Source organism: Anguilla rostrata, chromosome 18, assembly GCF_018555375.3.
Source record: "Anguilla rostrata isolate EN2019 chromosome 18, ASM1855537v3, whole genome shotgun sequence".
Taxonomy (NCBI): domain Eukaryota; kingdom Metazoa; phylum Chordata; class Actinopteri; order Anguilliformes; family Anguillidae; genus Anguilla; species Anguilla rostrata.
The window spans coordinates 284,077-309,779 of NC_057950.1; the positions used below are offsets into that span (position 1 = coordinate 284,077).

At 44.4% G+C, this 25,703-nt stretch overlaps 1 protein-coding gene across 5 annotated transcripts in view; it reads left to right on the forward strand.

Annotated features, from left to right (window-relative positions):
- The window catches only part of lrmda (leucine rich melanocyte differentiation associated), a 303,283-nt gene that overhangs the window by 78,056 nt on the left and 199,524 nt on the right, over positions 1–25,703 (forward strand). Inside the window, exons 1-2 of one of the 5 annotated variants that reach the window (XM_064316806.1) lie at positions 2,026–2,527; positions 3,202–3,302. The exons of 3 other annotated variants lie outside the window; for them this stretch is intronic. In XM_064316806.1, coding sequence (XP_064172876.1) covers positions 2,486–2,527; positions 3,202–3,302 — 143 coding nt within the window. In that variant the 5' untranslated portion in view covers positions 2,026–2,485. Of the gene's footprint in view, positions 1–2,025; positions 2,528–3,201; positions 3,303–25,703 lie in introns of those variants that run through there. One more of the 5 variants, XM_064316807.1, reaches the window with a different exon arrangement.

The following is a 25,703-nucleotide window of genomic DNA, read 5'->3' on the forward strand; positions in this document are numbered from 1 at the left end:
ATACAACGCCATAAAGTAACCTATACAGTTTCACAGGCTTTTTCCTGTTCCTATTCACTCATTGATTTATTTCGTTTTTCATGATCACAAAAGTAAAATAAGAACAGGCTAGCCTACGTAGCCTATTGGTCTTTCTGAACTGAAGAGGCAGTTTTTAAATGTATTTCGATGCCACATTTACCACGGACCGCTCGAAGTGATAACACTTTGTATATTACTGTGTTGCTGCGCGATGTAAAGGTAGATTTCCAATCTACAATTTTGCTGAGTTGTCACATTTTCCTACGACTAGATCAAAATAAATCCTTAATAAATAAAAAGACCTGAACACGGGTTTATTTTAGTAAGGATACAGTCTTGTTTCGAGCAGCAACTGGTTTCCAATTTAAACAAAACGCCTTCCATATTCTGAATAGATTTTATATTTTCTTATCTTAACGTTAGCCGGGCAAATACCATACCCTCAATTATATAGGACGCTAAAACGCTTATTCAAAACGAGTAGGTGATAAAACTATGCTGCGACATTACCTTGGATAAAGGGCTATTACATCCCGACCCGAAAAGACAGAAGAAAGAAAGGATAACCCAAGCGTAAATTCCTTTAATTTCCACAGTGGTTACTTTACAAACTATTAACAATTTCAGAAGAAATACATTCGTAGAGCACACTGATAAACACAACTACAGCTTTGCCCGGCCGTGGACCCGGAGCGACGCTTTCAATCTCTGCTGAGACTTCCGCGAGTGGGCGGGTCCAAAGTGACGTTTCCTCCGGGAAGGGAAGGAAGGGAAGGGCGAGCGGTGAAAAAAAAGAAGAAAAAAAAAGGGCGAGTGGTGACCGGGGCTTTGCGGCGGGCCACGCGAGTTCTGACTGTGTGCGTTTGTGTAACTTATATAAAAGTTAAAAGCATTTCAACATACTTCATACTTCAACCTTACTCAGCTAATGTATTCAGAGTAATTTGATTTCTCCTGATCGAACTAACTCTGTTTAAGCTACGAAGGTAACATAGCCTAAGCCAGCCTCAATATTCTGTTTATTATTTGTCTCCTTGTGGACTACGCTTAGCTCCATTACAGAATCTAAAATACAAGCTCATTTGTTTGTGTTTACTGTTTCTTAGTCAAACAAATTATCAGAAACATAAATCTGAACTCAGGATGAAAGCTTATATTGGTGGTGCAGTAAGTTTATTAATTTTTAGGTAAATTGTGTTGATGAAATGTTACTGCAGCTGACTCATGACCTTAGAGCAGGGGTGGGCTGGGCAGTGTTGGTCCTGGAGGGGCGGTGTGTTTGAGCTCATTGGCTGTACACACCAACACTGCTTCAGTCCAACATTATCACAGTAAAACGCTTCATCTAGGGACATAACAGTCTTTGGCTATCATCTATGCAATTATCAAGAAATGTAGCAAAAAATATCAGATGGCGTAAATGTTGGAGCCAATTAAGTAATGAAGGCCAGAAGCTGGCATAGAAACCAGAAACAGAGACGGCCCTTAGAGCCCTCCTCTGCCTTAGAGAATAAACAACTATATTTCCAGCCCTATTCACCAAAGGTGTTATTATTATATATTATTTTTAGGGTGTCAATATCCAAACTGCGTCTTCGTCAGCAGTGAAAAGTGTGCTGCTGAAAACTTGCACAAAGGATGGCACGGCACTGACACCTGCAAATCGCTTTAACTTCTGAACCCTCTGGCCACACTGGTGTTCATTTCAGCCATTACTGTTGTAACATCTACTTATTGTTCTTAATTAGACACCTTTAATGTCAGTTGGCAATGTTATGGCCATATTATGTTAGAAATAGTGATGCACAATTTCATTAATCAATGTTCAAATTGCACAAACCAGAGCATTTAATCAAACAGATCTGCTAAGGCTTTAATTCTCTGTATGGTGCTATTCCTGCATAAAGAGATAACATTTTAATCCATTCACTTATAGACTAGCAGGTGAAATCAGTTGGGTCCTAACTGCCGAAAGGACGGACACCTGGTCACTGAAATTAAACCATTTTTGGATCAGAGTTCAAAACAAAGCAAATGACAGAATGCAAAATCTGCGCAGTACTAAATTAGAAACGCATGTTTTCAACAACCTTAATGATCAAGAGGTTGCTTGGAACACAAAACAGCGAACACAGTGCGTCCTCAGATCGAGCTTGGGAACCAGTGCTGTACACTATTCTTCTCGAGTATATCAAGCTCCCTTTTCTAGCGGCACGGTATCGACCGTCACAGGACAAAACTGTTCGGGAGAATTCAGCAGTGGCGCGTGTTTCCGCCTCAGGTCAGCTGACTGGAACATGCGGAAGAGGGAATTGGAAACGTAAAGCTGCAGCTAAGAGAAGACAAAGTGATACATTTTATACACAAACATACAGATCTGACACTTATTTTAAACAAGAGCGCTTGAGATTATTCTGTTTACAAATTCACCTCACAAAACGTCCTGCGTAGCCACCACATAGAGATGGCAGTTCACGAGTCAATGGTCGTGATGAATGGAACACAAGTAAGTGTGAAATCCTTCAAACACATGCTTGCATGTTCGCTTTGTTTGGGTCCGTTAAATGATTATTTATCAGTTTTGGGAGGTGTCACCCGCTGAAAGGTGAATGAGGTAAATACTGTTGAACGAGGTTTGTGTACTTTGCTAACTTCGTGTGACTTTGCTAAAAGTTCTGAACGAACACTAACTTCATTCCTTGCGCGAAAATGTTCATAGTTTTTTTCTGGACGAATAACAAAGCTATAGCAATTAACTAAAGGACAGATACGAGTTTGCCTGGTAATTTTTTATTTGCCTTTTTATTTTTATTTTTAAATTCTCATTACCAGTTACACACCTCCCAAGTGCTGGAGATTTTAAAGCGCGTGTTTTTGGTTTGTAGCGACACAGTGATGCTGCACACGGGTGCTGAACAGGTGTATGCATGTTCGTAGTGTGCGCTTTCATGTTGATATTATTTTTGCGAAACGCTTGACACTTGAATGCGATGCGCATTAATTATTAAAGTAGATCTCTGAGTTGTGTAAAAGTGGGTAAAAGCATATTTGGAGTTCAGGTACATTTGAGACCTTAAGTCAGGCCCGTGTTCGCATTGTGTTTTGCTGCTGAAAAGTGTTATTGTGCGGTGACTTGGCTTTTCTTCTTTGATTAATTCTATTTCTTTATTGTGTAACAAGATTTCGTGCATTGGACATGATTGTGAAGACATCCCAGAATTCCTTGGAGAAAGATATGGAAGACATGCAAGGCGTCTAGATCTTAGCTTCAATCGACTGAGGTAAAGTCGTTATACTGCTATTAAATTTTGTTTACTGTTTTCAAAGTAGTACTGCAAGACGTGTTTGAAGATATTTTGCAGACTGCTTCAAAGGAAAATTATTGATTCTTTTGTGTAGTGTAGTTTTTAAAAGTTGGATATTCTTACTGCTTTTGCCAAATATGAATTAACAGGGTTCCCTTGGACTGATTTTCCACGATCAAATGTAGGACAGAACTGGTCTACTGTTGGTGGATTCTCTGTTAAAATGCAGTGACATTGATCTGGATGCAAATTAAGAGGTTAAGCATATGAGTGAATTATTTATGACTTCACAAACCCACTGGCATTCATTCTGTTAGGGTAGATGAATCTCTAGCTACATTTGTAAACAGGGAAATGGGGGATATGTAAAATGCAAATTCCAAGATTATGTACAGATTTATTGCTTTATAAAAGATGAAGTGCATGGCTGCAGCTGTTGTTCATGCCATAAGTAGGGGGCTATAACCCCATAATTAAAAAAAAGTTTATTGTGGCCCCCACCCTGTTTTTGGATAGTGTTTGACCTTCACTTCGGGCCAAGGACATCTGTGGTACAGCCGACACTGCTGCTTCCTGCAGCTGTTTACAGGACAATACACCGCGGTGGACTTAAAGCTATAATGGTGCCATTTTAGGAACAGAATGCAAGACCTAAGGATTGGCTCTAAAGTGGTACTATCTCACAGAACTCATTCAAACTTGTTTATCGTGCAAAGATGAACATTTATTGGGGAGTTAATATGAAGACCTTAAATGCCAGGATCAGAGATGACGGAAAATGGCTTTTTGCCACACAGGTGCATGTGCCATGCTTCGGTGTTAGTCTAATTCAGCCTGGTTTTTTACTTCACTGTTCCTGTTTGGCTGTTTAAGACCCTTAACAGACCCCAGGTTGCCATTTTGTAATGATGACTTTAATTCTCTATAAATATTTTATGAAGGCTGCAGTTGAATGGTGGCGTTTAAAACCTGTGATGGTAGAATGAATCGATATGAGGGAACCTCACCCTGCGAATCATACTTAATTTAGTGACTCTCACCCTGCTTCCCACTGCTGCTCATGGTTGGGCCACTTGCTGTTGCGAAACCTTCCTCTCCTGTAGTACTTCTGCTTTCTTACTTGGCTGAGTCTAGCAGCTTTCTGTTCAGGGATGGTATTGATGCATTATCATACATCTTAAAGTTGCGTCTTGCTCTTGTTTTATGTTTATGGAAGACAGAGGTCAGGAATTGATTTTAGTATGGTTTGACCACTGTGCTTGACCTATTGCGTATGCATATTATATATGGCTCCTAAGAAATGAGACCAATCTGGGGGCGAAATCCCAGTTGTACTTTTAAAGTCCTTCAGCAGGTCATGTAGTACGCACGTAGTAATGTTTCACCGCACTTTAAATTTTCACGGCAGCATTCTCTATTAAATCCGCTGTAATCGTGTGAGTCCAGTGTGTTTTGTTACTCTCAGGGGGAAGGGGGGTGGGGGGGTTGGTCTTTGAGGCATATACATACAGAGGTGAAGTGGGCAGGAACATCCTTAAGCATTTTTCATGGAAGATGACAAGATGGCCACTGTGTAGCATGGACTGGGGCCCTCAGCCATGGCATGCATCATGTGTCCTTTAAGATAAGATATAGTTTTATTGAACCCCGTGGGGTAATTTGTCCTCTGCATTTGACCCATCCTAGTTACTTTACATTACATTACATTACATTACAGGCATTTGGCAGACGCTCTTATCCAGAGCGACGTACAACAAAGTGTATAATCATAACCAGGAACAAGTATGACGAAACCCCTAGAGAGAAGTACCGGTCCAAGTACAGGGAACAACCGCATAGTTCAACTTGGACCCTGGTGGTTAAACTGATTAACACTAACAACGAGAACGGCAACAACGCAATCTATGGAAAAATAAAAATAAATAAAAATACAAGTAGTCGTTAAGACTGGCGCATCAACTAAGTCACCTATTAAACAGCTGCCCAGTTACACCCCTAAGTTTAGTCATTTACAGGGGGGGAAGGGAGGGATGGGGAGAGGTGCAGCCTGAAGAGGTGGGTCTTCAGTCGTCGTTTGAAATTGTTCACAGTCTCAGCTGTTCTGACCTCCACAGGGAGGTCATTCCACCATCGTGGGGCCAGGACAGCCAGGAGACGTGTTCTGGAAGTGCAGGTGCGAAGAGGGGGAGGTGCTAGGCGTCCTACTTAGGAGCAGGAGCTTTTGTAAGGTGTGTAAGAAAGACACACCTGGATTTGTGCTGTGCCCCCTGTAATGGTGTTGGGTGAGGTTTGAGTGCATTTGCATCTTTGGAAGACGGATCAATGTTACATAATCTCAGTGAATGATCACTCTCCCCACATGGGGCGACATAGCTCATTGCCGGTTAAAACCCCGCTCTGGGCGTGTCGAAGTGTCCTTGAGCAAGACACCTAACCCCTAACTGCTCTGGCGAATGAGAGGCATCAGTTGTAAAGCGCTTTGGATAAAAGCGCTATATAAATGCAGTCCATTTACCATTTACATTTTATCAGGTTTTTTGCGAAGTGGGGTTTTTTGCCGATGGAGGCCGACAATGGTTGACCTCTAGTATTGACTCTCACAATGCTTTTTATGTTTACTAGACGGCAGAGTAAGAATAACAACCACCATTCTAGTTAATGGCAAAACTGCTACTACAATAGTAAAAGCACAACAAATAATAGCAAAACAAAAACAACCCTAACAGTAATTATATTTGTGATAAAATATACTGTATAATAATTTTATAAATGATATTAGTAAAAGTTTAATTTTATTTGTATTATTATTAAAGTCCATGTTGCAGCACGAGTTTGCAGTTTTGTGTTTCTCATTCCTTTAAGGGAATGAAGAGGCAGCCATGACACCGTGTGCATGAATGACAGGTTTCACCCATGTCACATGCTGTGTGCGCAGATTTCACCCGTGTCACATGCTGTGTGCTCTCTGTTTTTGTTTTGTAGTGCATTCTTGCTCTTTGCTTCCACAGAGCTCCTTACCGAGAAGTGTCTGTTATTCAGTCCGCCTCCTGGGAAAGGAATCTGAGCAATTCCCAGTTATCTAATGGGATTTATCACGGATATCGGTGAGGAACGGGAACAGCTTGTGACTCGATAAATATAACTTTGAATTGGTAAAAAATAGAGACCATTTTTGAAACGATGTATTGTGTGCATTCTGAAAAAGCACCTTCCTTAGCGTATTATGTAATAAAAACATGACTGTTGAAATGCCGTGTTACCAGGTATCAGTTTCTTTCATCAACAGTAACCTATAATGTTTTTCATAATTGTTGTATATGGAGAGGGTCACCATGAACTGGTGTGAGGAAACTGGTTTAGGGAGCAAAGGGTTTGTGAGGGAAGTTCATGGTATGACCCATTCCTTTGGTCAGGGAGGTTGTTAAAATGGCGTCGGTTCTGTGGCTGTTGTGTTCCTGCAGCTGGTGATGCACAGGCCCCTTCAGCAGTTAGGGTGCACTGGCCTGGCCTGCACTGGAAGCTCATTTAATCTCTCGACCACGTTTTGCTGGTAAATAAATGGGATATTGAGGTATTTTACGGACATGCTCCTCTGCGGGAGTTTGGGCACCGCAGACGGGAGGCAGTCTGAAGTGCTCCCTCCCCGCTGTGCGACATTGCGACAGATCTGTCTCACTCTGGGCCCGATTTACCCCCGTCTGCTTCACTCTGGGTGAGATTTACCCCCGTCTGCTTCACTCTGGGTGAGATTTACCCCCGTCTGCTTCACTCTGGGCGCGATTTACCCCCGTCTGCTTCACTCTGGGCCCGATTTACCCCCGTCTGCTTCACTCTGGGCGTGATTTACCCCCGTCTGCTTCACTCTGGGCGAGATTTACCCCCGTCTGCTTCACTCTGGGTGTGATTTACCCTGAGAAATTGGAGTATGTTGGACATTGTAGAACAATGCTCATCCAGGCCTGCAGAGATGTAGTTGTTAAATGAAATGAAGGAAAAATCAATGTTATGTACAGACTGTCATTCTATAGGTCTCAATCTAGCTGAAATTTGTGGTTCGAGTTCAAGAAATCAGGGCTTAAGATTAAAATAAACCATTATAGGAATGCATACTTAGGAAGGAAGAAAATATAAACTTTTCCCTTATGTTTACATACCTTTATTGGATGTCATGTTTTGCCATACATTGGTATTTATTTACCCTCAATGAGGGTTTTGTCCTTGAACTATTTTGCACTAAGGTAATATTTTCACTTTTTTTTTTCTCTAGCAGACATTAGATGACTCGTACAACAATATTTGACACATCCCTCTAATCCCCAAATCTTCCTGGATGACACGTAAGCCCTCCAGGCCTGTTAATACCCAGTTTTCTGTGTTCAGGTGGAAATTTCCTGACACAATAGATTTACTGTCTTTGAGTTGCAGTCAGTTATGAGGTAATGCTGCAGTGGGGCAGAGGTGTTGCATGATTTTGATTAAACGCTGTTGCTGCAATCACCCTCTAACTGCCACAACAAATAAAAACAAACCATGGGCATGTTATGACACGCGGATGGGTGGAGCATTAACGCTTTCAGATGTTAAAGCACAGATATGTAATTAGAATGTTTTTAACTGAACATTCTAATGCTGATGTCACAATCACTATTGGTAATTGAAACCAGTGGAGTTCTAGAACACTGAGCATGACCTTTTGAGAAACCTACTCTTCAGTGGGTTAGTGATGAATGATTGTAAAGGCTTCAAGTTCCATTTGAATCTGTGGAACTTGGGACTTTTTTAGGGCCCATTTTGAATGATTTTAGAATCTCATAACATATAGAAAGATGAGGCGAAACATTTCACAAACACCCTTTCTGGTCCAAGAAGCGTTCTCATGGCTCTATACCTTAGGTGTAGGTAAAAAGGCCTCTCCGCTTGCTTCCTGTCATGCATGGCCTTTTGAATGATTGTGATGTGTACTGATGAGTGTACTGATGAATGAAGTGCGGCACAAACAGGATTTTTAAGTGGACAGTGTGTTATAAGTCTGCCATTGATTATCGCCCCTAAATGACATTAGAGCCACCATTAATGTGTGCAGTGCTTTCCAAACCCCAAGACTTACCCCCTTGGAACATGAAGTTTATAGAGTGCCATGAGAAGAGAGATATCATTTTTTAGAAATAACAATTGCAGATGTTTTTTAATGTCATGCACAAACACTGCGAGTCTAAGTGATTTAGTGTCTCCATTACTGGCAGTGTATGTTCCCCCCGCCCCCCCCTTTTCTCTCTGGGATGTCATCCAGACATCATACACCACTGAGCAGAAGATCACCGTGCCCTGCTGTGTACACAGAGGGCTTGATCAGTAAATGTCACATGTTCATGCAGAGCAAATAGAATAAAAGATTCCTGTGACAGGACCTGAGAGATGTCTGGTGGCGGCAGGTGTGGGGACGCTGTTTGATCTGGCCAGCAGGAAGGGGAGGTGCGCTTATGAGGGGCTCTTCTTTCTTCTCCTCTTTTTTGACCTGTCCTGTCCTGGATCAGGCTTGAATGGGCCCCCCTTCATCTGGATGATGCTGTCGAGCGAGGCAGTTCTCTCTGCTCGCGTTGCGAACGCTTCCTGCTTAATGGATTTGCTTTGCACCGGAGTCTGTCACATTAATGAGTGCTCAGTCCTCCCCAGCCCGGCAGGGCCAGCGTGAATGCCCCCAGCCCGGCAGGGCCAGTGTAAATGCCCCCAGCCCGGCAGGGCCAGTGTAAATGCCAGCTGGTCTGGGAGTCTGTGTCCATAACAAACCGGCGGTTTGGAAGGAGTGAGCGGCGAAATCCATTCTGCATATTTTTTGAAGGTGTCTGTGAGGTGTGTCCTTCACTACAGATGAATGCCACCACCTCTGTGCCAGGCTGGTAGAGTTACCCAATGAGAAGGCAATGACCTAAGCCAAGCAGTATTGCCGTAATGAATTAAGGCTTTAATGATCGTTAAATACAGCTGAGCTGTTTAGCTATTGTGACTCCTTCACTCTGTTCAAGTGATAAATGCATGATTAATGTCATATAAAACTATTCATTTGTTTACATTCGTTTCACTCTAACTTCAAAGTTGTTTGTGTGGTGTAGTAATCTCAGAATTATTTTAGTTGATAAGAATTATGTGTAGATTATGCTTGAAACTTGAACATTTGATTTTTCCCACGTGTGCAGGAACTGGCGCCGTGGGCTATGCATGGCAAATTGTGATCACTCACTCACTCACGGACAACATTTGAGGGACGTTTTGTGGGACACATGCACAGGTGGTGCTTCGTTTAGTGGGACGCATGCGCAGGTGGTGCTTCGTTTAGTAGGACGCATGCGCAGGTGGTGCTTCGTTTAGTGGGACGCATGCGCAGGCGGTGCCAGCTAAAATGTGTCTGCGGAAGTGAGTCGTGCCGTGGGTCTGGACGGTTCCGTGCTTGTTTAAAAAAGGCATGTTTTGCTAATGCATGGCAAGCATTGCAAAGTCACAATGATTGCAAATAAAGTACGGCATGCAAAGGCACTTCTCCAAGTGGTTAGGGCAGGCTCTGTTTTTAATTTCCTGTCTCTTGGATGCATTACATTTCAACCTGAGTCTCCACTATTAAACATTTATACATGTGACCCGCATGCATTATTGATGAATTTAAAGTGCTATCTTTGATATGATCAACAAAATCAGACTATAGGTGGAAAGGTTGGGAGGAGCCCTTTGAATGCTATCAAAGTTATTTTGTCCACAAAGAAAATGTTCTACCTGTTTAATGAATAATTAAGCATCTTTTTGCGAATTAAGAACAGTACAGCCAAATTATTTCTTGAGTAAAATACAGTTTACTCTTTCAGCTCTGTATGGCTCTTAAATATAGTCTCGCTGTACCCTACTCACTGCTTGAGCTTCAGTATAACGTCTGTGGCTTAATATAACATTTCTGCTGTTCTGTGTGTTAAAGATTAGGTGATTGAATTTTTCTGATGGATGACAGTAATGTGGCAGTTTCTCAACAAAAGGTTTAATACAGAGGGTGTTGGCCTAAGAAATTACTTTTTGTTTGAACTTTTTCAAAACTACTTCTGGTGCTGGATGACAAGGTGAGAGATTCACAACTCACAATTCACTCACTATTCTTTGACCAAAAGATGTTGAAAAATGGCCTTACAAGTAAAGGTATGGCTTAAGTTTTATAAGATACAAGTGAAGATTGGTCTTACTTTTTAGCAGAATAAATGCACCTCTGACTGCACAGTGAACCTGGGGTAGGTTCCTCACTCAGGAAATGTCAAAGCTGGAGCAGAAGACTGAGAACTTCAGTGTTCCATGTGTGTTCTCACCCTCCAGTCTCAACTCCTAAACATGGACATGGTGAATGCTGAGAGACGTCACCGTTTCTGTCACTTTGGTAGCGTGGTGCGGATGGTAGCGTGGTGTGGATGGTAGCATGGTGTGGATGATACTTCAGCACCTTCGTGTGCAGACGTTACAGACAGTGAAGTTGGTTGAGAAATGTCTTTCAGTGCAGTGACAGGAGTCTGCGCTCCTTTCTGCGACAGCGTGGGTGAGAGAGGCCTAGCTGGTGAACCGCAGGGTAAGCATTCTTATCGAGCAGATCATTTCAGAAAAGCTATTCCAGATGTTTCTCTCATTCATCATTCATCTGTAAATGTGACATCAAGCAAAGCATAAAGTGTAACTTTTCACAAAAAGCAGAGCGCAGGGTGTAAACGAGTGCGGATAGAGGGATGAGGACGGAGTGGCAGGTGCAAGCGGCTTTCCGTAACTCAGCAAGGTGTCTGCGCTAAAAGCACACATTAAAAATAAAGTGTTAAAACTTTAAAAATTAATCTCAGTACACTGATAGGTTTTACTGGGAGAATGATGTGCTGTTGGGTAATTGCACTTTTCTAAAACAAAATTAGACTTTCTCAAATGTACCCAAATATACACGCACTGATATTGCATTACTGAAGCTTAATTGATGTGGTGAGGATACTGGTATGTGCCTTGCATTATGTGAGAAGGGCAGATTCTCAAAGATTAGATTTTTTTTTTCTTCCTGTACAAAATCCAAGGAAACTGCACTGGTATTTCAGCAGATACAATTATATAGATCAATTTTTATAAAAAGCCTTTAGATAGTGCCTCAAGTGGATTTGAGTTCAGAGTACATTTAAGTGAATTAAGCTCTTAATGTGTTTTTGAGCTGGACGGCTGAGATATCTGGGCCAGACAGTGTGGCCCTCTGTTCTGCCGCTTTCATGTGATGAATTGGAATGTGATGAATTGGAATGTTATTCCATAAGTGTGCTGCTGCACGTCTCCAGTGCCAGGAAGAGGATGCAGTTCAGTCTTAGTGGTGCTCCAGGAAGAGGATTCCGGTCAGTCTTAGTGGCGCTTGCACATGCATGTGTTCAGTCTTAGTGGCGCTTGCTCATGCATGTGTTCAGTCTTAGTGACGCTTGCTCATGCATGTGTTCAGTCTTAGTGACGCTTGCTCATGCATGTGTTCAGTCTTAGTGACGCTTGCTCATGCATGTGTTCAGTCTTAGTGGCGCATGTGTTCAGTCTTAGTGGCGCTTGCACATGCATGTGTTCAGTCTTAGTGGCGCTTGCACATGCATGTGTTCAGTCTTAGTGACGCTTGCACATGCATGTGTTCAGTCTTAGTGACGCTTGCACATGCATGTGTTCAGTCTTAGTGATGCTTACTCATGCATGTGTTCAGTCTTAGTGGCGCTTGCTCATGCATGTGTTCAGTCTTAGTGGCACATGCTTGTAGGTACACAGTCACAATGTGAGAGATGAACTGCAGGCATGGAGTAACTGTGGCAATTATGTGACTTCAGTGCCATTTTCTGCTTTTTTCTCTTCAGACTGAAATTAGTTTTCAGGTTTTTTTTTTTTCTTTCCTGTTTGTTACCCTTTTTGGGCCGTCCAGTTGTACTTTTATCTGTGCTCATTGATGCGATTGATTCAGGAGACGAATGTAACTGTGTAACTACACACAGGAACGTCTGTGGCCACGGGACTGACCCTCCACTGAGTCGTCCCATATACCTGAGTCACGTTCACCATTACTACCTGAGTCACGTTACCTAACTACCCTGAGTCACGTTCACCATTACTACCCCTGAGTCACGTTCACCATACTACCTGAGTCACGTTCACCATTTACTACCCCTGAGTCACGTTCACCATTAACTACCCCTGAGTCACGTTCACCATTAACTACCCCTGAGTCACGTTCACCATTAACTACCCCTGAGTCACGTTCACCATTTACTACCCCTGAGTCACGTTCACCATTTACTACCCCTGAGTCACGTTCACCATTAACTATCCCTGAGTCACGTTCACCATTAACTACCTCTGGTCAACCGAGGCATAACGATGTGCCTGTCCCCTTCCTCTTGTGACGGCAATAAACTCATTGCTGGATCAGTTAGCCAGCTTGGGGCAGGAACACCCCTTTTAGGAAGAATGGGGAGCCTGATTTAACGGGATAAACAATAAAGCTGTAAGCAATGGTTTATCTATTCATGTTTTATGGCCCGTTCCAATACCACAAGCCAATCAAAAGTTTGTGTGCCCAAAATTATACACCAATCACATTGCAGTGCATGCCATGTCCCATGCGTGTTGTCTTAACAGGATGCGCCACCCAGCGGCACTGAATTCATATTGTTTTATATTAACCCTTTAATGTGTGAAAACACAATTATGTTATTACAATGTTATTAATTGAACATTCTATTTCTGATCAAATAGACAATCAGTGTTGGTAAATGAAAGCAATGGAGTTCTAGAACACTGACTTATATTTTTGAAAAAACATTTAAAAAAACCTGCTCTTCAAAGGGTTTAAGTTATCGCCAATCAATTATTATGATGTGGGTGGTCTGCTGCAAAGTAGCTGGCATCTCTTCAGTTTAGAAATTCTACAAGTTAAGCCATTCATTAATAAACTGGCACGCCTCGCTTTTGAAGAAACATTTACAGACACATGACAGTTCTATTTTCTAATAAGTAATAAAGTGGAGTAGTAAATTAAGCTGTTGGATTGCCAGCTACTTGCCAAAATCTACCTGTTGACATCAGTAAGTGTGGTTAGTTTTCGTTTTAATAACAAAACTAGAATGCTCTCCTGAATTATCACGAAAGCACTTAAACTGTCTGTGGCTGTCAGAAGGCGACGTTGACGGTCTGTTGGAACCGGAACAAAGACGCCGCCGCGGCGCAGAGCCCTGCAGACTGTGAGAAATGAAATGCGACAGTCAGAGTGTCAGAAGCACACCCATCAGCAGACTCACTCTGCGGTCTGCTGCTCGTTTGCCTGTCTTCCCTAATCCATCCCATGCCAGACTGCGTCTGTCAACACAGGACAGGATCTGTTAATTAACCAGCAGGGTGTCAGACCGGAATTATGCACGTCCAGGTAGACTCCTGCTTTGTGATTGGACTGTTATGGGTGTGAGCTGGTGCCAGGCGTGTCTCAGCTGGAAGGGGAAATGACATCACGAGAGATCTGTCCTGGCTTGTACCAAATATGTAGCCACCCTGGGAAGCGTGCGTGCGTGTGTGTGTGTGTGTGTGTGTGCATGTGTGTCTATGTGTGTGTGTGTGTGTGTGCGCATTTGTGTTCGTCTGCGCTTGTGTGTTTGCTTGTGTGTGAGTATACATGTGTGTCCGTGTGTGAGTGTGTCTGTGCACGCATCTGTGTGTGTGTTGATTAAAAGCTGAATGAATCGGGCCTACACTTGCTACACAGCAGCTCTGGTCGTGTCGAGGTGCTCCACAGCCGAGCGTCAGCACAAAATCCAGCCGGAGAGGGGGATCACCATGGTTACCCTGCCAAAAACATGCCGCTGTCATCAGAATGGCGAGCCAGTGGAAATCATTAGTGTGTCTGACAAAATTTGTTTTGAAACTTTCTAGCAAGCGAGTCGTGCATTCTCTGTTTTTATAAGATTACAATCTTGTAGCTGATTTTAAAAATTTTTTAAAGAAAGCAAAAACAAAACTAGCACTCAGCACAGTGTAACCACAGCAACATGGCTGCAGTTTAGAGCTGTTTGACCTCCCTGTGTTCAGGGCCCTGGCTGAGCACACTGCTCTTTGTACAGATGGGCACTAACACTGGGACAGCTGCAGGCCTGTTAAAATGCCAACTTGCATGTTCTGAACCAAAACTGTATGCCCTGTAAACCTGTGTATAAACATACACTATTTACTTCTGTACATGCAGTAAATGGTAACATTATACACAGGTCCATCTGAAACTGGCAAAATATCTCTTGTGTTCTAGCTGCAGATTTCTGGACAGGCTTTGAAATGGTGAAATGGCCTGATCATTGTCCCCTTGGACGTCTTTGTAAAAAGTAAATGATCTTTGCAGCACAGTTTTGTGGTTGTGGGGGTGGAGGAACAGGGGTCGTGAGGGTGTATCTGGGAGAAGGTAAGTGGAAGCAGGAGCTGCGCTAACCGCTAACGCCTATCACATTCTCCTGCTGGCGGCGGCGGCGTCCGCACGCGGCGGCGGCTAACTGTCCGTGAAGGCTGGACAGCAGGCGAAGGCACATGATCTGTCAGCCTCCAGATGAGTGACACGCTCCTGAGTGGCGTAGCTGCTTGAAGGCGAGCTCGCTCTGGGACTGTGTGCTGCACAGAGACTGTAAAAAATATGGACAAAGCTACTGTGACGTCACCCATTGACACTCCGTGGGTCTCTAAAACACGTTTTGAAGCTCAATGGCGGGCGCGGCCATTTTCTCGATTTGGAGCCAAAACCATAGAGTTAAGCGGTCTTGTGATTTTTACAATTTGATTGACAGTCCGGTGCGGAAAAGCCCATCAACCTGAACGAGGCTAGCTGACTGTCTGCCGTTATGTTTTAAAATATATTATCAGATGTTTACGGAGTTTAATTTCCATCCGTGACTGTACTGTCATGTAATCACGTTATATGTATGACATTAAAAATACAATTAGGCTATGTTCAGTTATCTTCAATTCATGTTTCTCAGCAAAACGAATATGCTTAACTAGCATATCAGCTTGCCAGTGAGCTAGGTAGGCTATCCGTGGTTAGCTCACGCATTAGCAATATGAACCACAGGGGAAGAACATTGACTACACTGATGGTCAATCAATCGGAGATGTGTAGGCTACTGGTGATTTGACTAGGCTAATTTTCGTATAACTGTCTGGTAGATCTGCTGTTAACCGAGCAAGTTATCGTCATAGGTTTTCGCCACAGTCGGTTAACGAGCCAGTAACTGCTACTACTCCATCGCCGTTTGAGGTGTTCACTTGCTGGGTGACGCTAGCTGACCGATCGTTCGCAAGTCACTTTCTACCGAATAAAAATTAACACTGTCAGCGGTGATTAACAAATCTACCAAGTATTTTAATAAGTGATCTACAGGCGTGTAAATATGACAACGCACTTTGAAGAGCAAGTTTTCCACCGGTTGCATAAAGACAAAAATAATGTACATTGAATTTCTAATTATTATTTTCTTGCTAGCTTCTAGCTTTGTCACATTCGTGCAGCCTAGCCCAGGTAGACATTTACGGAATGTACACGACTGACAAGCCGTCAAACACGTTTGACAGATGGAATATTTGCCGGTTAGGGTTAGCTAGCTAGTCAAATGGCTTGGTAGCCGAAGTTGCGAACTGTTTTAGCATAGGCTACTGGACTACCACATATAGCAAATAAGCGTTAGCTGATTACGCTTTCTGCCAACTAATTATTTGGTTAAGTGGGCTAAAGGAAATAGTAAAAATGACTCGGCTACCGCAAAACTTCAGAGGAGGATTATATTATGGTCGTCTAGTGCAGCTGTAAATAGCACACGCTATAATGAAACCACTACAAAATGGGCTGCCTGCATTTTCTGACTTCGCACAGGTGGACCGTGGTCGGACTGTATTTTTTACAGTCTCTGGGTCGGAGCCGCAATGTCAAGGCCAAGAGACGCCACCTCCCACCCCAGTGACCACAGATTGTAGCCCCTACTGTAGCTCAGTCCTCCGCAGTAATCCGGAAGTGACGCAAGCTGTACCTCATTGGTCCAGAACAAATATTGGCACTGTGCCCAAATGACGCAATAAATCATGAAATCGACCCATGGACAGTCATAAGACGAATAAAATACACCTATTATGACTATTTGTTCTTGTGAGAAAAAATATTGACTTTGTATTTTGATCGCATTTGTACCGTAGACTTACATGGAAACCGGATATGAAAACACCTATACTGGAGCCATCCGTAGTGGCGCTAGTGAGCAACCAGGAACTACAACACCAGGAAATGAGCTTCAAAAACGAAGTCTGGTTTTGGCCGCTTGGTGCTGCAGCGCTGAATACTGTAGGCCCAGGAGGCAGGCCATAGGCTGGGGGACAATTCCGATGAGCGACCCCCCCCACCCCTTCACATGGGGGGGGGACAGCTGTGCGTAACACAGAAATGATACATTATTATCTCAAGGCTTAATTCAGTTTGTCCTTCATTCAGTCGTTCACTTATTCCATTCAGCCGATGGCCAGATTCGCCCCTTCTTTTTTAAAGACATTACAGCTTTGATTGTATGGCTCTCCTGTCCCTCATGCGCAGTCTCTCGTCCCTCATGCGCAGTCTCCCGTCCCTCATGCGCAGTCCAACCTCTCCCGTCCCTCATGCGCAGTCTCCCGTCCCTCATGCGCAGTCCTCCCTCTCCCGTCCCTCATGCGCAGTCTCCCGTCCCTCATGCGCAGTCCTACTCCGCTGCGTCTGGCAGGACCGGGTCTCCCGTCCCTCATCGTCGCACCGGCAGCTTTATGCTGCTCAGGCTCTTCTCAGGGATGCCGTTTCTTTCCATTGACAGAAATCCAGTTGGTTTTAGAACAGCAGCTGGCCCAATAGGAGGGTCTTAAAGTGTACAGTGTGTTTCCTGTGCAGTTTTACAGATCAGCAGCAGAGTGATGGCTTTTATAAGCCTGACCTGATGAGACCGCTCTCTTTCTGTATCCGCTGATTCAGAACTGAACTGTGTGATCTTAGTTATTCTGATCGCCGCTTCGACGGCTTTGAATACTCCATTAAGTTTTACATTTGAACACCGTGGTTCTCATGCATAAATAACTGCCCATTAATAATGAAAACGTGCATGTAAGCATGAAAGAGCCTTTATTATTTATGCACTATATTTTTTTGGAATCGGTAGCAATGCATCCAGGGCTGCTCAGATCTGTGAGGAATGGAGGGAAAGTTGGCATCCAGTTGCCCGGCAACATCGGGGGGCAAGTCCAAGCCTGTCAGTCAAATGGCCAACTTCCAGGTCGCGGCCCGGGTCATGTGAAGCCATCTCTCTGATTAATGGCCTAACGCTAGCCCTAACTCCCAGGCATGGAACGCATTTAGCCTTTGAAGGGAAAAACAGACGGCCATACTTCTGCCTTCCCCCGTGTGTTTCTCAGAGGACAGAAAGGTTTGCTTCTTGGAAAGAGAACAGAGGAGTCTGCTTTCATATTGGCCTGCTGCTCGGGTTGGGTTCTCTGTGGGCTGGAAGCATGGAGACAGACAGACAGACGCAGACAGACAGACACGGAGCTCTGGGACGACTCTGTGTTTGAAAAGTGTTTTAAGAAATGGCTGTGATCACGGGGGTCCCTGGCGGCTGCCTGACACGCATCAGACGATCAAAAAGCCGTTCTCACGTCCTGTTTGAAACGGGCCCCTGGCTGTTCATGTATTTTTTGAAAATGTGGATTGTTGTATTTATCTAGTAACGTCTGCATTGTGACAGAGTGGTGTGTTGTCTCATGCGTTGCTAAAGTTCACTTGCTGAAGAAATTCTGAGCCTTGTGCAAGCCTGGCAGAATGGCTCACGTAGACAGAATGGGGCTGGAGTCCTGTGAGCTCGCAATGCTGCAGTCCTGTGAGCTCGTAATGCTGTGAGCTCGTAATGCTGCAGTCCTGTGAGCTCGTAATGCTGGAGTCCTGTGAGCTCGTAATGCTGCAGTCCTGTGAGCTCGTAATGCTGCAGTCCTGTGAGCTCGTAATGCTGGAGTCCTGTGAGCTCGTAATGCTGCAGTCCTGTGAGCTCGAATGCTGCAGTCCGAGCTCGCAATGCTGCAGTCCTGTGAGCTCGTAATGCTGAGTCCTGTGAGCTCGCAATGCTGCAGTCCTGTGAGCTCGCAATGCTGCAGTCCTCGTAGCTCGATGCTGTGAGCTCGCAATGCTGCAGTCCTGTGAGCTCGTAATGCTGGAGTCCTGGAGCTCGTAATGCTGAGTCCTGTGAGCTCGTAACTCTTGAGTCAGTAATGGCTGTGACTCTTAATGCTGCATTTCCAGTGATGCTCAGTAATGCTGTGAGCTCGTAATCGTGCAGACTCCTGTGAGCTCGTAATTGTGAGCTCGATTGCTGGAGTCTGTGAGCTCGTAATTCTGTGAGCTCCGTAATGCTGGAGTCCTGTGAGCTCGTAATGTGCAGTCTGTGAGCTCGTAATGCTGTGAGCTCGTAATGCTGCAGTCCTGTGAGCTCGTAATGCTGTGAGCTCGTAATGCTGCAGTCCTGTGAGCTCGTAATGCTGTGAGCTCGTAATGCTGCAGTCCTGTGAGCTCGTAATGCTGCAGTCCTGTGAGCTCGTAATGCTGTGAGCTCGTAATGCTGCAGTCCTGTGAGCTCGTAATGCTGGAGTCCTGTGAGCTCGTAATGCTGGAGTCCTGTGAGCTCGTAATGCTGTGAGCTCGTAATGCTGCAGTCCTGTGAGCTCGTAATGCTGCAGTCCTGTGAGCTCGTAATGCTGACAGGAGCCAGGCACGCTGTGTCCCAAACGAGGCTCACTTAGGGCTTCTCCCAACTCACCATTCCAGAGTGGCAGGACTACATTGGTGTACCCTTTTAAATATACTTATTTCAATAATTTTGCATTCAGGGTCATCATTTGCTTGTGTACAATCTGTAAGTCCTCCAGTTGTTAATGACTTTTCCTTGAGTTTATGCCCTTGATTAATATGTGCTTCATTCATTGCAGTTTATTGAACTTTTATTTACATTTTTTTAATTTCCTGTGTCATAAGCCAGCTGCATAAAGTATCAAGTACTTAATAATACTTAAGAAGTTAACGTTGCCACACAACCATGTCTTTGCAAGGTGAAAAGGCATGCAGATTCATAAAATGGATGGACTATGATTCATAATTGAATGGGAACACAATCATTTTAAAGATTTTTATCTCATTCGGTTTTTGGGTAAACCTGCAGATATCATTGGTCTGTTGCCACACTGGTGTGACCTTTGCATGACCTTGGTGGGAGTTTTAGAACACGTTGGCGCTTCGCTAGACTTCCTTTTAAGGCCTTAATCCTGCGTGGAGCTTCTAGATCTGATGAAGCTGGGCTGTGCTGCTTTCCCCAAGCGTCTTTCCCCAAACGTCTTCCCCTTCTTATTATTCACTGTGCGATGGCTGGTGAAAGCTCTGTGATTTGGTGCAGTATCATGTTGTACATTGCCAGGAGAATTTGCTATTTTCTCATATTTATGGTTCAACATCTTAAAGTTTGCTGAAAGTGCTTATTGATAAATCATAATAGTGGAGAAGCTTTTAGGGGCTTTATAGCCATTTGTGTGTATTGCAAGAGGTGTCGTATTAGTTCCATACATTGATGCGACCGCAGGAGAAAAATGCCCTTGTTGTCAGAAAGGTGTGCGAATCTTTCCCATTTTTGGGAGCTGAAGGTGACTGCACAATGAGCCGCTACTGTCTGGCCAGCTCTGACGTCCTCTGCTCCTGTCTGGCCAGCTCTGACGTCCTCCGCTCCTGTCTGGCCTGCTCTGACGTCCTCTGCTCCTGTCTGGCCAGCTCTGACGTCCTCTGCTCCTGTCTGGCCAGCTCTGACGTCCTCTGCTCCTGTCTGGCCAGCTCTGACGTCCTCTGCTCCTGTCTGGCCTGCTCTGACGTCCTCTGCTCCTGTCTGGCCTGCTCTGACGTCCTCTGCTCCTGTCTGGCCAGCTCTGACGTCCTCTGCTCCTGTCTGGCCTGCTCTGACGTCCTCTGTTCCTGTCTGGCCTGCTCTGACGTCCTCTGCTCCTGTCTGGCCTGCTCTGACGTCCTCTGCTCCTGTCTGGCCTGCTCTGAGTTTACACAAACAAGTTTCTGTGCTTTATCCTCCCGTCCATCTGCAGTGTCGTTCCGTAGCGAGCACACTGTGCGTGTGGCACGCTGGAGCGTACGGGTATGAATGTGTTTGTTTACGAGGGTACAGGCCCAAGATCACGAGGGCAGCTTCCTCTGAGGCACTGAAAGGAGACTCTGTGCTCTCTCTCTGATAAGAGCACGCTGGGACAATCTGGGCCTTTTTTCAGCCTTCTGAGTGCTTTGCCCGTTTGTGAATAGAATTAGACCAGCTCTCCCTCTTCAGTTAAAAATAAGCGCTGTCTTCATGGCTCTGTTATTTGTCCAAAGTGGAGTTTTTTTTTTTCTTGAAGAGAGATCTCAACACGGGTGTGTTAGAATATGGGTTAATTTTATGACTTATGTTTTGTTAATCCAAATGGAAAAAATATTTGCAATTATCCCGTTTAATGTGTAAGATCACAATTATGTGATCAGAATGTTCTTAACTGAACATTTTAATGCTGATGTAACAGTCACTACTGGTAATAGAAAGTAATGGTGTTCTAGAACACTAAATTACAATGTTGAAAAAACATTCAGAAAAACCTACTCTTCAATGGGTTAAAAACAAATGTAAACGTTTGGCTGTTTTCAGTAGGTAAGGTGTGGGACATCCGTGCTTCATCTCATAAGAGCGACTGACTTTAGTGAGCATTGACTAGTCTTGCATGGTGAGCTGGTTATTAGCATCACAAAAAAGTTTTTAAAGAACGTTACAGAGCATTACAGAGGATTACTGGGCATTACAGTCCACAGGAGGCGATTCCTGCGCTTAGCCAAGCATGCGAGTGACAGGCACTCCAAAGCTGCTGAGCGAGTGTGTCTGCCATGATTTACGGTGCTGCTGTGGTAACTGCCAATCATTGTCAGTTTATCTGTTTGGTGAAATCATAGCAGTTCCCCTTAAAGTCTTTCTTCTTGTTGTGTCTTTGGCAACACGCCTTGTCATTGTCATCTAAATCCAGTTCTGGTTTAATTCCAGTTGTAATTCAAATCTGGTGGTGAACTACAAGGCTTTGATCAATGCGTTCCTTAAATTCCATCCCTTTACGTTACTCTGTATTTTGGTGTTTTTCTTTTGTTCTCTGGTATCATTGCAGTGTCAGAATTGTTACTTTCATCAGATTTGGTACTGGCATAGTGTTCCAGAACAAACTAAATGTAATGTAACATCTCTGGCTGTGTCAGGTGTGGACATGTGTCAGACAAGGGGGGAAAATACCTAGAAGCTATGCATGAATTGCAGAATCCCTCATGATGACCTGCACAGGCCCTGATGCAGATATTTCCCTGCAAACAGTATATTTAGCTATTTAAAAATCTCTATGAATACTGTAATTCACTACATGATGCTGTGTAAAACGAAACCTCTGGCTCTCTCTGGGCTGTCCTTTAGATGGGATTATGTTATCCTGCTTCTGTATATCCATCAACAACAGCCAGATCTCCCTCTCCTCCATGCCGCTGAATGTGTTATAAATTCATCCAGATCGCTGTGAGGTGGATGGGCCCTTTAGCTTTGTGCTCATTTTGAGGATTCGGTGAAAGGGTACTGCTGAGGCATGCTGGGAGTCGGAGTTTCAGACAGTACTGGTCCTCCCAAAAAACACATCTTTCACCTTTAGGCCTCATGCAAGGGACCCTTCTTGTCAAAGTTTAAAAATGGCTGAAACAACATGCAGGTTACTGACCTTTATCATTTTCTCCCCAGAGATTCCACAGTTCCACAGGGAAGTGGCAGGGAGATTATTTCATTTCATTGATTATTTGTAAAAAAAAATGAATGGGGCTGTGAATTTCTTATTAGCTTGTGAATTTCTTATATTTGTTTATTTAAAAAAAATTTTTATAGGGTATTATCCTTATGATACTGAATTACCATCTCATAGATTTTATTGTCCCAGAGAGGGTTCTCTTTCCGCCATGATCATTCTTGTAGTTTGCTTTGCCCTCTTAAAAGTGTTCTGAAGTGGCCCCCCCTGCCGGAGTGTGTTCTGGATCAGTTACTGAAATGTTTGCTACATTCAGAAAACCCCTCCATGTATTGTAATATGGCAGGAGGACGATCATATGGTAATTATTTAAATATGTCAGATGATATGGTAATTATTTAAATATGTCCGAGAGCGGCGAGCCGTGGCGCTTGGTGGGCGGGGCTCATTGACTGAGCGTGACGGATGCGTTCAGGCGCTCGCCCTGCCATGAGGACCGCGTTGTTCTTCAGTAGAGCAGGCTTCAGGCCCAAAGCCCCGGCCTGTTTCCACAGGCTCCCCGCCGCAGCGTCCGGCCTGTTTCCACAGGCTCTCCGCCGCAGCGTCCGGCCTGTTTCCACAGGCTCTCCGCCGCAGCGTCCGGCCTGTTTCCACAGGCTCCCCGCCGCAGCGTCCGGCCTGTTTCCACAGGCTCCCCACTACAGCGTCCGGCCTGTTTCCACAGGCTCCCCGCTGCAGCGTCCGGCCTGTTTCCACAGGCTCCCCGCTGCAGCGTCCGGCCTGTTTCCACAGGCTCTCCGCTGCAGCGTCCGGCCTGTTTCCACAGGCTCTCCGCTGCAGCGTCCGGCCTGTTTCCACAGGCTCCCACTGCAGCGTCCGGCCTGTTTCCACAGGCTCCCCCTCGCAGGTCCGGCCTGTTGTCCACACACGGCCTCCAGCTCGCTGCAGCGTCCGGCCTGTTTCCACAGGCTCCGGCTCGCTGCAGCGCGTCCGGCCTGATATCCAGGCCTCTGATGAGCATGCGGACTTGTGTTTTCTTTTTTGTTCATTTAGGATAATGAATGGTAGCCTGGAGCACCCCAGTAGCACTGCACGGAGTCCAGGCTCTGATTACCACACACCCCCACATCTGACCGATCGGTCATTTCCTGTCACAGAAGCAAAGCAACACTTAACCAAACCGCTGACTCTAAAAAAATAACAAAATAAAAAGTGTGGTTTCAGAAATGAAGCTCAATCACATATTTCATTCATGGGTGAGTTTGAACCCTGGATTACATGGCCATGGTTTGCTACATAAAGCAGTCTCAGTTTTGACCTTCTGTTGACAGACGTACACACACAGGAAGTTACAGTTAGAGGAAGTGATGTTTAGGGTCAGGACTGCGTGCTGGCACTAGGCTCCCAGGACAGTAAGTTTAATATGAGCGATTATCATATACAGAGAGGCACATAATTGCCTCCATCAGATATTTAATAGTGTCTGTGGGATTCTGCCATTTTAAACACTCACTGCTGGCCAGAGAATGAATACGTCAGTGGCAGGAATTTATGTTATTAAACAGTGTGAAATGAATAACAGTCGTTTCTCATTTTCATACAAACACACACCATCACTGCCAACTGTCCACATCAAAAAACATTTACTGGTACTGTCTGGTATTTATCTGTGTGCGCATCAGAGGAATTGGTGTTGGGCAGCTGAATGAATGTAGTTTGCTCCTTTAAAATCATGCCAATGATCCTTTTGATCTTCGCAGAATAAGATTGAGAGAAGACTGTTTTTGTTCCTCATTTGGTATTATCCTACAACACAGCCTTTGCTGAAACAGAAATCCCTGCCTATGAATCAAGAAAGCAATGATATACAAATATAATCAGCATATTTACCCATCTAACAAGATGTTATATCTCACTGTTCTTAATTGTCTTATGTTCCACATTCCCATACCTTAAATGTTCCCTTTTGGATCATGCTTTGCCTTTAAGCAGACCGTTGTTTGGATTGAATTGCGGACGTATTGAGACTTGAATACAGTGTGTGAGACTCAACACTGGGATACTCAGCTAAAATAATGCTTTTGTCTCAGCTCACCTGAACTTCAACAGGAAATTGGTTTAAAATGATTTTTATTGTGTTTTCGTCCTGCTGAATTAATGGTTTCCTTGTGTTGGTTCACATACCTTGGATGAGAGGCTGTGAGGAAGAATTATTCAGTTTTATGGCTCTCTTACCAGCCAGGGAACCGCAGTAGCATTTAAACTTCCATTTACAACCTTTTAACTGTCAGGAACTGTTGAATTATGGATGTTTACTGTCCTCTGAGCACCCAGAACCACCGAAATGACTTTAATAGCGCAAGCAGTGATACGAATATGTTTACTTATGAAGAGCCAGTGCTATTAGCATATGAGTGTAGCTTCCAGGAGCTCACCCGTTGCTTTTGACGGGAGGGTATACTAGAAGCAGAGAGGAACGGATCCCCCCCCCCCCCAGCCCCCCCACCCTCCTGGCCCGAGCTCGTTTACCGTCTTTCGTATGAGTGTGAGAAACCGCAGCAAGTTTCAGTTTCAGCAGCGCCCCCATCAGCAGCGCCTCGTCACGTGTCTGCATGTGGGCATGTGGGGGGGGGGGCCTGCGTGCTGTTTCCGTGTCCGTGTTCCCTGGTTCTCTGAAGTTCGGGGCCTGTTGCTGACTTGGCCCGGCGTGTTTGAGGGGAAGGGGGAACCTTGTTTGGGATGTGAGGTGTAATACTGGGCCTGGTTAATGTTTGCCTCCTGACATGCGGGGCCAGACCTCATTTTACTGGTATGCATCGTGATGAAGCCAATAAGCTGTCAAGATGATTGATCATCTGACCATTATAGCAATATGACTCTCCTGTCCTCCTCTGTGTGGTAGACATGGCTTCCAAATTGAAATCTGTGTCTGTGTGCGTGCGTGAGTGCGCATGCGTGCATACGTGTGTGTGCATAACCTTTTTTACCCACATGCATCTTGGAATATTAACTTTTCTGGCAACACCAGCTGCTTCTCTTGTTCATACACCCAACTATTTGCTATTTTAATGGGTTGATGGTATTCAACGATGATGCCAGTAATTGTCTAAACAAGCAACTCTCAAGTATTTGAAAAGAACTGAGAAAGATGATAATCTAGATATTTGTAGTCCTGACATGGTGTGGTTTTGTTAACTTTGGCTTACTAGCCAGACTGTAAACCCAATGTTAAGTGCAGTAGCTGATGAAGTGTGTGTGTTTGCATGAGTCATTGTGTGTGTGAGTGTGTGCATGCATGTACAGTATGTGTGTGTTTGCGTGAGTCTGTGACAGTTGTGTTGTGTGTGTGTGTTTGTTCGCATGAAAGAATAATGATGAGCATGTATGTATTTGTGTTTTTAGGATCAATGGAAATAATATAATTTCTCCTACAGTGTAAGTGTCTTATAACACCCTAAATCACTGACCGTTTCACCCCAGAAAGAAAATGGG